The sequence below is a fragment of the Podarcis vaucheri genome (assembly GCF_965113315.1).
Source record: "Podarcis vaucheri genome assembly, chromosome: 3".
NCBI lineage: Eukaryota > Metazoa > Chordata > Lepidosauria > Squamata > Lacertidae > Podarcis > Podarcis vaucheri.
The window spans coordinates 106,986,782-107,000,024 of NC_138761.1; the positions used below are offsets into that span (position 1 = coordinate 106,986,782).

General features: G+C 42.9%; 1 protein-coding gene across 1 annotated transcript; it reads left to right on the forward strand.

Moving 5' to 3' along the window:
- The first annotated feature begins 180 nt into the window (after nucleotides 1–180).
- Nucleotides 181–11,304, forward strand: MATN3 (matrilin 3). The gene is made up of 19 exons (XM_082215465.1): nucleotides 181–497; nucleotides 2,418–2,987; nucleotides 3,559–3,705; nucleotides 4,014–4,160; nucleotides 4,345–4,491; nucleotides 4,837–4,983; nucleotides 5,065–5,211; nucleotides 5,520–5,666; nucleotides 5,861–6,007; nucleotides 6,086–6,232; nucleotides 6,314–6,460; nucleotides 6,552–6,698; nucleotides 6,785–6,931; nucleotides 7,126–7,272; nucleotides 7,348–7,494; nucleotides 7,583–7,705; nucleotides 8,258–8,386; nucleotides 8,477–8,611; nucleotides 9,718–11,304. The coding sequence occupies exons 1-19, from the start codon at nucleotides 287–289 to the stop codon at nucleotides 9,951–9,953; spliced, it is 3,315 nt and encodes a 1,104-aa protein (XP_082071591.1). The 5' UTR covers nucleotides 181–286; the 3' UTR covers nucleotides 9,954–11,304.
- Nucleotides 11,305–13,243: the final 1,939 nt, after the last annotated feature.

Consider the following 13,243-nt stretch of genomic DNA (forward strand, 5'->3'; position numbering starts at 1 on the left):
CACCCCAAATCCTGACAGCTGAAGCACTTGATTGATGAAGCGAAGTACCTGGCTTTGATTTTCCCCACTGTGATTACTGAGAAGGCTACTGAGGGAACGTGGGTGACTCAACGGAAGAAACTGCCTGGGAAAGGGTGGAGTGAACTGACTGTGCTTTCTCCTTGCCCGCCACACACTTGCTCTCTGGCCAGGAACTTAAAAAATAAAATAAAACCTGTCTCAAGGAAAGGCACACAGACAGTGTCAGGGAGGTAGAGGAGCTGGTCTTCAAACCAAAGCAGCTGAAATGCTCTGGCTACTCAAGACGCCTGGCGCTTGCCTTTTCCTACTACTTCCTGCAGTTTTAGGGGTCCGGTACAGGTTTCCTAAGCGATCAGTTCGGGTAGGTTTGCGCTCCATTCCACTGCAGGGCAAGAGATTCGGCGGAAAAGCTGCAGCAAGGGCTGATGAACCCTACTCCGGAGATACCGAGGGTTCTTCAACAGTCTCCTCTACAGGTAATTTAGCTTCTGTGCTATGGGCAGAGGGTCTGGATAAATGCTAAAGGTCAGGCATATTTTCTAGGTGTTGGCTATATGCTCTTATTTCTTGTATTCCCAAATATTCAGTTAATAATAATAATAGGAGCTGGACCTCAGTGTCCGGGCTGAACGATGGGGGTGGAGACGCTCCTTCAGGTATGCTGGGCTGAGGCCGTTTAAGGCTTTAAAGGTCAGTACCAACACTTTGAATTGTGCTCGGAAATGTACTGGGAGCCAAGGTAGGTCTTTCAGGACTGGTGGTACATGGTCCCGGCGGCCGCTCCCAGTCACCAGTCTAGCTGCCGCATTCTGGATTAATTGCAGTTTCCGGGTCACCTTCAAAGATAGCCCTACATAGAGCACATTGCAGTAGTCCAAGCGGGAGATAGCCAGAGCATCTACCACCGTAGTGAGACAGTCTGCAGGCAGGTAGGGTCTCAGCATGCGTACCAGATGGAGCTGGTAGACAGCTGCCCCGGACACAGAATTGACCTGCGCCTCCACGGACAGCTGTGAGTCCAAAATGACTCCCAGGCTGCGCACCTGGTCCTTCAGGGGCAAAGTTACCACGCTCAGGACCAACACAATCTCCTTTTTTTCTGGCAGGTCTGCAGGGGGGACACAAATTGTTTTGGTGTATCTTTTTTTATTGACGAGATGTGATGATGGCAGGCATTCTATCATAAACACTCAACAACCATATTGGATTGATGAGAATTCCTGATGATACATTGGGAAACTTTTAGGCCAGACTTTCTCAATGCTGTAGCTGAGATGTTGTGGACTATAGCTCTCACAAGCCCATAGCCAGCATGACAAATGATCAGGGATGATGGAAGTTGTCACCCAAAACACCTGGAAGATACCAGGGTGCTTTAGAGAAAAGCCAAGTAGTAATAGAAATATATATGTTATAAATACACATGGAAAAATAGGTTGTTAGAACTTTTAATTATGCCCTTGTGAGTTCCAAAACTTCCCTCTTCCCCTAGCATAGAAGAAGACCCAACATTTGTTAAGTTAAAAATTGGTTCACTTACAAATCCTTCAAAGGTCCGGTCCATGTGCTATTCCATACATCCCTCGGAAAAGTTGCACAGGCAGTATAACTTGGCTTACTTGCAAAGTGGTGAAAGTTCCCAAATCATTGGTATATAGGAACTCAAGAGAGGCTTGTTAGACCATGCGGCTAAGCATAAGTATAATAAGGCAGGCAGGGTGGGGGGGGGGTGGAGAGAGGATAGGGAATTTGAAGAAGCTGTAAAAGTTGCACAAATGTTAAATATTCTCCCTGACTTGCTACCATGGTTGGATCTCCAGACAGGGGCTTAAACTGCAAAGAAGTTGTTGGAATATCACAAATGGGTCATTGGTGACATGTTTGTGTGTGTGTCCTGCTTTCAGATTTTCTCCAGAATTGGTAACTTCATATTAAATGGGGGTGGCGGACATCGTGAAAAACTTTCAGGGGTGAGGAGTTCCAATCCTACTATAAACACTTATCTGAAAACACACTATTCCAATTGTGTCAAGCCTGTTGTGATGACCATTAGTGTAGAATTATTATTTTTTTAAATAAAAATGACACTGATATTCGCAATACTTTCACAGTGATAAAATCATTAAAGTCTTGACTGCAAACCTATACTCACCTGAGGGGAGCAAGCCCTATTAAACTCTTCTATATTCTTCTTAAATGTACTTCTGAGCAGGCCTAAAACTGTACCTAAAACTGCTACATATTACTATCCCAGGCAGGCAGATTTCTTGATTTTCCATTTGTACCACACCGGAGTCCAACTTGTAAAAGAAAAGAAAAAATCAGGAGTAGTTGGTCAAAGTCTCTCTTAAGTCCAGCCACTTAATTTGGAATATTGTGCTTCAATTGTCTTGCAGAGGCTATATGCCGGAGTCGCCCCATAGACCTTGTATTTATAATAGACAGCTCCCGCAGTGTCCGGCCTCAGGAGTTTGAAAAAGTGAAAACCTTCTTGGCCAAACTGATTGAAGCCTTGGATGTGGGGGAAAGAGCGACTCGTGTGGCGGTGGTGAACTATGCCAGCACAGTCAAGATTGAATTTAATCTTCAGAAGTACTTTGACAAAACTTCCATGAAGAATGCCATCTATCACATCCATCCATTATCTGTGGGGACTATGACTGGCTTGGCCATCCAGACAGCCATCAACGAAGTTTTCACCAGAGACGGAGGGGCAAGGGACTCTTCCCATGACGTCCCTAAGGTGGTCATTATAGTGACCGATGGCCGGCCTCAGGATCGGGTTCATGAGGTGGCTTACAAGGCTCGAGCCTCTGGAATCGAGATTTATGCCGTTGGGGTTGACCGAGCGGACATGGAGTTCTTGCGGCTGATAGTGAGTGAGCCGGTCAATGAGCACGTTTCTTATGTGGAGACCTATGGTGTGATAGAAAAGCTGGCTTCCAAATTTCGAAAAACGTTCTGTGGTAAGATAATCACTACATGGTGATTACTCCCTTTTGTTTCTGCTGCTAAAATAAGGATATACAATCGTACCTTGGAAGTCGAACGGAATCCGTTCCGGAAGTCCGTTCAGCTTCTAAAACGTTTGAAAATCAAAGCGTGGCTTCTGATTGGCTGCAGGAAGCCAGTCAGAAGCTGCGGAAGCCCCTTCGGACATTTGGGTTCCAAAGGAACATTCGCAAACTAGAACAATCACTTCTGGGTTTGCGGCGTCCAGGAGCCAAAACATCTGAGTTTCAGGGCATTCAGGATCTAAGGTATGTTGTTAGGTAAATCTGTTTTTTTCCCTTTTTCTTTTTTAATGTATTATATGGTTTTATTGATGTAAGTTGATTTGTAATATCTTTTCATGATACAGCAGTATACAAATGTTCAAAATAAATAAATTCCCCACATAAAAACTGAACTGTGTCTCCCTATGAGACAGTTGTGCCATCTCAGCCAGGAAATGCTTAATAAGTTATTTGACCAGAGAGCATTAAAGGTTTTCTGTGGCACCATCGGGCATAAGTCTTCTGTACACTCCTTCCCCAGCTGTGGATGTTTGTGCCCTTGGGACCCACAATTGTGAGCAACTTTGTGTGAGTAGCGATGGCTCCTGGCGCTGTGAATGTTATGAAGGGTACACCTTGAATCCGGACAAGAGAACTTGCTCAAGGAAGGAGTTGGAAACTTCTTCAGGTAACATATTTTGTGAGATTTCTTCTGTTTTCTAAGTAATTTATCCATTTATTAGTCAACTACAGTGGTACCTCGGGTTAAGAACTTAATTTGTTCTGGAGCTCTGTTCTTAACCTGAAACTGTTTTTAACCTGAGGTACAACTTTAGCTAATGGGGCCACCCGCTGCTGCCATGCGATTTCTGTTCTCATCCTGAAGCAAAGTTCTTAACCCGAGGTACTATTTCTGGGTTAGCGGAGTCTGCAACCTGAAGCATCTGTAACCCAAGGTGCCACTGTATTAATGTAATTCCTTAACATCCATCCTAGGTGGAGAGGGTTGTGTATCTGGAAGCCACGACTGTGAGCAATTGTGTGTGAGTACAGATGGCTCCTGGCATTGTGAGTGCTATGAAGGATACACACTGAATCCAGACAAGAGAACTTGCTCAAGGAAGGAGTTGGAGGCCCCCTCAGGTATCACATTTCATGAAATTTATTTTGTTTTCTAAGCAATTTAGCAATTTTTTTATTCAACTATTAATTAACTTGCTCACGGAAGGATCTGGAGGATCCTTCAGGTAACACATGCTGAGAGAAGATTTGTTCTTTACTAATTTATTAATTAGGTATTAATGTAGTTCCTTAATATATCTCCCAGGTCGGGAGACCTGTGGGCCTGGGACCCACAACTGTGAGCAGCTTTGTGTGAGTAGCAATGGCTCCTGGCACTGTGAATGCTATGAAGGGTACACACTGAATCCAGATAAGAGAACTTGCTCAAGGAAGGAGTTGGAAGCTTCTTCAGGTAACACATTTTGTGAGATTTATTTTGTTTTCTGTGTAATTTATCCATTAATTGTTCAACTATTACAGTCATACCTTGGAATTCAAATGGAATCCGTTCTGGAAGTCCGATTGATTTCCAAAAAACGTTTGGAAAACAAAATGTGGTTTCCTATTGGCTGCAGGAAGCTTATGCAGCCAATTTGAAGCTGCGAAAGCCCCTTCGGACATTCAAGTTCCAAAGAACGTCTGCAAACCGGAACACTCACTTCTGTGTTTGCGCTGTTTGGGAACCAAAACCTCCAAGTACCAAGGTGTCCGGGATCCAAGGCACAACTGTAATGTAATTCCTTAACATCTGCCCTAGGTGGAGAGAGTTGTGCATCTGGAAGCCACGACTGTGAGCAATTGTGTGTGAGTACACATGGATCCTGGCATTGTGAATGCTATGAAGGATACACCCTGAATCCGGACAAGAGAACTTGCTCAAGGAAGGAGTTGGAAGTTCCCCCAGGTAACACATTTTATGTGGAGATTTGGTTTCTTATCAATTTATTACATTGTTATTAATGTAGTTCCTTAATGCCTCTCCTAGGTCGGGAGACCTGTGAGCCTGGGATCCACAACTGTGAGCAACTTTGTGTGAGTAGCGATGGCTCCTGGCACTGTGAATGTTATGAAGGGTACACCTTGAATCCAGATAAGAGAACTTGCTCAAGGAAAGAGTTGGAACATTCTTCAGGTAACATATTTTGTGAGATTTCTTCTGTTTTCTAAGCAATTTATCCATTTATTAGTCAATTACAATAGTACCTCGGGTTAAGAACTTAATTTGTTCTGGAGCTCTGTTCTTAACCTGAAACTGTTTTTAACCTGAGGTACAACTTTAGCTAATGGGGCCACCCACTGCCGCCGTGTGATTTCTGTTCTCATCCTGAAGCAAAGTTCTTAACTCGAGGTACTATTTCTGGGTTAGCGGAGTCTGAAACCTGAAGTGTCTGTAACCCGAGGTACCACTGTATTAATGTAACTCCTTAATGTCCACCCTAGGTGGAGAGGGTTGTGTATCTGGAAGCCACGACTGTGAGCAATTGTGTGTGAGTAGTGATGGCTCCTGGCGCTGTGAGTGCTATGAAGGGTACACCTTGAATCCGGACAGGAGAACTTGCTCAAGGAAGGAGTTGGAAGCTTCTTCAGGTAACACATTTCATGAAATTTATTTTGTTTCCTAAGCAATTCAGCAATTTAATATTCAACTATTACTTAACTTGCTCAAGGAAGGAGTTGGAGGATTCTTCAGGTAACACATTTTGTGAGATTTCTTCTGTTTTCTGTGTAATTTTTCCATTTATTATTCAACTAATAATGTAGTTCCTTAACATCCATCCTAGGTGGAGAGGGTTGTGTATCTGGAAGCCACGACTGTGAGCAATTGTGTGTGAGTACAGACGGCTCCTGGCTTTGTGAATGCTATGAAGGGTACACCTTGAATCCGGACAGGAGAACTTGCTCAAGGAAGGAGTTGGAAGCTTCTTCAGGTAACACATTTTGTGAGATTTACCGTATTTTTTGCTCCAAGGTACAACTGTAATGTAATTCCTTAACATCTGCCCTAGGTGGAGAGAGTTGTGTATCTGGAAGCCATGACTGTGAGCAATTGTGTGTAAGTACAGATGGCTCCTGGCGTTGTGAATGTTATGAAGGGTACACCTTGAATCCGGACAAGAGAACTTGCTCAAGGAAGGAGTTGGAGGCCTCCTCAGGTAACACATTTTATGTGGAGATTTGCCTTTTTATCAATTTATTATTTCGATATTAATGTAGTTCCTTAATGCCTCTCCTAGGTCGGGAGATCTGTGAGCCTGGGATCCACAACTGTGAGCAACTTTGTGTGAGTAGCGATGGCTCCTGGCACTGTGAATGTTATGAAGGGTACACCTTGAATCCAGATAAGAGAACTTGCTCAAGGAAAGAGTTGGAAACTTCTTCAGGTAACATATTTTGTGAGATTTCTTCTGTTTTCTAAGTAATTTATCCATTTATTATTCAACTATTAATGTAATTCCTTAACATCTGCCCTAGGTGGAGAGGGTTGTGCATCTGGAAGCCATGACTGTGAGCAATTGTGTGTGAGTACAGATGCCTCCTGGCGTTGTGAATGCTATGAAGGGTACACCTTGAATCCGGACAAGAGAACTTGCTCAAGGAAGGAGTTGGAGGCACCTTCAGGTAACATGTTTTGTGAGGACATTTGTTTTTTAAAAAAAGTAATTTATAACTTAGTTATTAATGTAATTCCTTATTATCTGTCCTAGCTGGAGAAGGTTGTGTATCTGGAAGCCACGATTGTGAGCAATTGTGTGTGAGTACAGACGGCTCCTGGCGCTGTGAGTGCTATGAAGGGTACATTTTGAATCCGGACAGGAGAACTTGCTCAAGGAAGGAGTTGGAGGCCCCCTCAGGTATCACATTTCATGAAATTTATTTTGTTTTCTAAGCAATTCAGCAATTTAATATTCAACTATTACTTAACTTGCTCAAGGAAGGAGTTGGAGGATCCTTCAGGTAACACATTTTGTGAGATTTCTTCTGTTTTCTGTGTAATTTTTCCATTTATTATTCAACTAATAATGTAATTCCTTAACATCCATCCTAGGTGGAGTGGGTTGTGTATCTGGAAGCCACGACTGTGAGCAATTGTGTGTGAGTACAGACGGCTCCTGGCGTTGTGAATGCTATGAAGGGTACACCTTGAATCCAGACAGGAGAACTTGCTCAAGGAAGGAGTTGGAGGCTCCCTCAGGTAACACGTTATGAAGAGATTTGTTGTTTTTAAAATTATTATTTAGTTATTGATATAGTTCCTTATCCAACCTAGGTGAAGAGAACTGTGTACCTGGAACACACAACTGTGAGCAAATTTGTTTGAGTAGCGATGGCTCCTGGCATTGTGAGTGTTATGAAGGGTATACCTTGAATCCGGATAAAAGAACTTGCTCAAGGAAGAATCTGGAGGCTCCTTCACGTAATACATTTTCTGAGGGTCTTTTTATCATTAAAAAAAGAAAAAAGTTTAGTGTTGAATTATTAATGTAGTTCCTTATCTGTCCTAGGTGGGGAGAGCTGTGTACCTGGGACTCACAATTGTGAGCAAATCTGTGTGAGTAGTGATGGCTCCTGGCATTGTGAGTGCTTTGAAGGCTACGTCTTGAATCAAGACAAGAGGACTTGTTCACGTAAGAATCTGGCAGCTTCATTAGCCAGCACATTTCGTGATGGGAGGTTTTGTGTTTTTTGGGTTTAAAAATATTCAGCGATGTGATTTCTTATTTGCATTTGAATAATCTTATTGTTCTTCAAAACTATCTTGTAAGCTAGGTCATTATTATTTATTCCCATATTGCCGGTAAAGGAGGGCTGGGTCTGAGGGAATAGCATCCCCAAAACTTTATTTATACCTTGCCATGTCATGGCTAAAGTACAATTTGAGTTGGAGAGTTCCCCATGTCTCAGGTGACAAACCTAGCTATTATGTCACTTCCACTCTCTCTAAATACCTCAAGAGGGTGATTCAAATCATTTTTCAATTAGCGTGTTTTGTTTTTTCCCCAGTTACAAAAGTCTTTATAAACCAATCTCTCTCTCTCTCTCCATATATATATAATGGTTGTACCAGGTCACTCCGCTTTGAGCCTCCTTGATAGAAAGGCAGGATATGGATGTGCTAAATAAGTAAATGAGTCTTTGTGAAGACCAAGTTACACAGTGTATCTCAACTCCCTCCCTAGCTAGAGAAAAGGATGTTTGCACAACTGGAGACCATGACTGTGAACAGATCTGTGTCGCCAGCGGTGACTCTTGGCACTGCGACTGCTTTGAAGGGCACACCTTGAATCCGGACAAGAAGACCTGTTCAAGTAAAGATATGGCAGCTCATTCAGCATATATTTAATGAGAAAGGGAGGGTGCAAGCCTATTTATCGCGATTCTCTCTCTTTTTTAAATAGTTCATTCTTCAGCTTTGGACGTCTGCGCTCCTGGAACCCACGACTGCCAACAAATCTGTGTTCCCAGTGGCAGTTCCCATCGTTGTGAGTGCTATGAAGGATTCACTTTGAATGCAGATAAGAAAACGTGCTCAAGTAAGAATCTGGCCGATACATCAGGAAGGAAAAGCATTGTGTTGCTTCTTTCCCCGCAGTATAGATTTCAGTTTGGTTGAGAAACTGCATTCTTAGTGGGCTGCCATTTTTCTTGGGAATTGTCTCTCTCCCCTTGGCTGCGTGCATGCCATGCATTTAAGACACCCACCCCTCAAGAATCCTGGGATCTGTAGTTCACCCCACACTGCATCCGAACAAACTACAGTTCCTAGGATTCTTTGGGGTGTGTGTTTTTAAACGTGTGGTGTGTAACAGCTGCATGACAGGACGACGCTTACCCTTGAAGAGAGATGTACTGAGGAGGAAAGCTATGCTATCATGATATCTTCTGTCATGGAGACGTTTAATGGTTTTCTGTTCAGGATATCCCATTTTGGGGAGCTGTGCTCTCCCATGGGTCTTGTGACTCACATGGGAGTGCGGCCCGGAAGACACAATGCTGGTTTTGTACTGGGACATGCTGGAGGGCATAGTGGCACCATTCACACAGCAAAAACCTACCACAGAGATATCAACATTTTCAAAAGTAAGGGGGTCCATGACTCAGCCTTTTAAAAAACAAGGCGTCCGCAGTACTCAGCTAATTAGGGACCACTGGTTTAGATACTAATGTTTTATTTATTGTACCCTGCTCTGAGATTGCCTGTGGCAATGAAGGTAAAGATAAAGGGACCCCTGACCATTAGGTCCAGTCATGGCCGACTCTGGGGTTGCGGCAGTCATCTCGCTTTATTGGCCGAGGGAGCCGGCGTACAGCTTCCGGGTCATGTGGCCAGCATGACTAAGCCGCTTCTGGCGAACCAGAGCAGTGCATGGAAACGCCATTTACCTTCCTGCCAGAGCGGTGCCTATTTATCTACTTGCACTTTGACGTGCTTTTGAACTGCTAGGTGGGCAGGAGCAGGGACTGAGCAACTGGAGCTCACCCCGTCGCGCGGATTCGAACCGCCAACCTTCTGATCAGCAAGTCCTAGGCTCTGTGGTTTAACCCACAGCGCCACCCGCGTCCCATGGCAATGAAGAGTGGGTAACAAATATTGCTAATATATAGATAACCGAAAGCATATGGTTCATTTTCTCCTCAGGAATAGCAAGAAGTCGTCTTCCTTCTACGACAACGGAAGAGGCCTGTAAATGTGAATCACTTGCTAAATTTCACAAGCAGGCCACTTCATACCTTGAGGCAATATCTACAAAACATATCCTTTCTTTTGAGATCTTTTCAGTGGTGGGTGCATTGCTGTTTCGTGTGCTTCCTCGTGTAGCAAACGTCTCTGCAAAATCTGATCTGCAACAATGTGATATGTTCCTTAACGGTTGACCACTAGATGATCTGTCCAAGAAATTAGAAGCATACCAGTATGGAGCAGAGCATGTCTAGAGCTGAAGAACCTGCTGCAATTAAAAACAGTTCCTGCCTATTGCACTTTGCAAGCTTTTATTTCAAAGGAGTTGCTTTGTTGTTAAAAAAAAAAAAGTGCAAATGCATGTAGTGATGCCACTTGTGTAATGCACATAATTGTGTCTAATCAAAGAAAGTTCATTCTGCATAAAAATCAATGTTGTTGTTTTTATAGTCATATGCACTGTGCAGTGCATATTTCTACAACTATATTTGAATGCGTTGGTTAAAACTAAATCTGCCCCTCTCATATCCAACCATTTATAGGTACAGATAAAGCCATATAAATAGTTGTGGCTGGTATGGTGCATTGTAAAAACTTTTCTGCATCTGGCAAAGTAGAATATAAATGCTATCTCCTATCTCTGATTTTGATTTAAATGATATTTCTCTGCCCTTAGAGACATATATGTCTAGTGGGACAAGCTGTTCCAAATGACATTCAGGTCCCTTTAAACCCCATTTTTTTAATCCAGAAGGACTCAAAATATATCAGCAGAATGGACTGGCTCAAATATCACTACTATGTGGATGAAACACAATGTACAGCGGAAGGTTAAAAGCCCCTGACATTATTTATCTATGGCATATTAATGTAATTTATATCTTGCAACCGTTCATTTTAATAAAGATCAGCATACTCTGGAAAAGTTTTCTTTTCTATGTAGCTCTGTGAGAATGTATACAATACATTAAAAAAACAGGAAATTTGTTTGTCACTGTGAAAGCAACTTAGCCCATGGTTCATTGATTCAGTGCGAGTTCTTATCTTAAAATAGTTGTCCCGTATTCTCTGTTACAGGCCCTTAAAATAAACAAATACTTTTATATCTGGATAGCAAGTTTTGATTTTCCCACAGGGACCCTACATGTACTGCTTATTGTTCACTAAGTTAGGATTGTCATATTTCTAGAAGTAAGAGTCAGGACACAAAAGTCATTTAGCTTTTTTCAGGCAACATCTTCCTAGATATTTTGCCGATTTTCCAAACTCCCTGCCGGAATAAATTTCTGACATGTCTAGGAAATTCCAGACGTATGGCAAATCTAACTGTGTGTGAATATATGTTCATACCCTGAGGTGGGAAAAATGAACTGCACAGATATAAACTGAAGCAAGAGAGAAAGTAGACTAGAGCGTTGCTAATAAAGGCTCTGTGTCTCTGATTTTTGGATACTTAATGTCAACACAGAGAGATGCACTGAAGAAGGGAGGTTAAACCTGTCAAAAAAAAGTTTCTTCTCACACAGCTATCAAAGATGTTCAGGACTTGTACAGTGGTACTTCTGGATGTGAACGGGATCCGTTCCGGAGCCCCGTTCGCATCCAGAAGCGAATGCAACACACGTCTGCACGTGTGCGGGTCGCGATTCACCGTTTCTGCACATGTGTGTGATGTCATTTTGACTGCGCATGCGCGAGCAGTGAAACCCAGAAGTAACACATTCCGTTACTTCCAGGTTGCCGCAGCGCACAACCCAAAAATACTTATCCTGAAGCTACTTCAACCCGAGGTATGACTGTACAGTGGTACCTCGGGTTACATACACTTCAGGTTACAGACTCCGCTAACGCAGAAATTGTACCTCAGGTTAAGAACTTTGCTTCAAGATGAAAACAGAAATCGTCCTCCGGTGGCACGGCAGCAGCGGGAGGCCCCATTAGCTAAAGTGGTGCTTCAGGTTAAGAACAGTTTCAGGTTAAGAACAGACCTGCGGAACAAATTAAGTACGTAACCCGAGGTAACACTGTATTAGATAAAATAAACATGGGGAGTAGTAACTCCAGCCTCTGGGTGGGCAGACACAGAAGTTGCACCTGGACAACGAAGTTATAACTGGTTATACTGCTGAGCTCTCCCTCCAAGGCACTACCTCACCCCATTTCTCGCTTTGTCCCTCTCCATTCTCAGCAGCCCCCACTACTAGCTTCCAAAAGCCAACCTTTAAGGGAGCCCATTTTGGGGGGGACGACCTTTTGTTTTGGAGACGATCGCCCCAGGAAATGGTTACTCCTTTTTGAAGATAGGAAAGTTGCCCACACCTCAGAAGGGATGGATGGATGGATGGAAATGAAAGCCATGATAAAAGAACAGGTGCCACATTTGGGTGGAAAAGTGAGGAGAGAGAACCAAACTTTCCTCGAAACAAAATACAGTGGTACCTCAGGTTAAGTACTTAATTCGTTCTGGAGGTCCGTTCTTAATCTGAAACTGTTCTTAACCTGAGGTACCACTTTAGCTAATGGGGCCTCCTGCTGCTGCGGCACCGCCGGAGCACGATTTCTGTTCTTATCCTGAAGCAAGTTCTTAACCTGAAGCACTATTTCTGGGTTAGCAGAGTCTGTAACCTGAAGCGCATGTAACCTGAAGCGTATGTAACCCGAGGTACCACTGTAAAAAAATTTCCTTCCAGTAGCACCTTCAAGAACAACTTTCCTCAACATGGAACTAGAGCAATTTATCCCTAAAATACTTGGCTGCCTCTGCGTAGCTTTCTCCTTGCATTGAGAACTCCACTGTCGGTCAGTATATTCCTCTTTTTTATGTGTATATCCAGTTATGGAATATCAGTGACCCTATTTAATCTGCCATGCCTAAAGGTTAAGTTACGTTTACATTTAATATATGAATATCATTTAAGAAATAAATCAACCAAGTGCATTCACTGAATTGCATGATTCCACATACGTAAATTCATGTGCGTTCAGTATTTTCTGCTAACAGATGAGCATATACAATATCAAATGTATAATAAGCCAAACACACCCTATTCACAGTGGCTTGGATCCTAACTTCCATGTGTCATCGGTTAAAAATACTATTGGACCCACTATTGGTCTCATCTGCCTCCAGAGAAGACATCAACAATATCTATCAAAGCCATGTCAACTCAGGAGAGTAGTTTTATTTGGTTTTACTTTTCATTTCCAAGGCCATACCCATTTGGGTTTTTGACTAGGCCTGTTGTGCATACACTCTTTGAAAAGGAAACCAGGTCTGGAAACTTATGCAATGGTCCATTGCTCAGAGTAAACGTGTCACTGCCATAGTAAACAAAAAGTTGGTAGTCAGACCAAAGTTCTGTGAGGTAGGACTGAGAGGTATTTTTTTTTAAGGCTCACATTTGTTCAGATTTTCAGAATAATTTACAGCTTGGTTTTGGGTATTCTTAGAGTTATTTTTGCAAACCCTGTTTGACAGCATGAC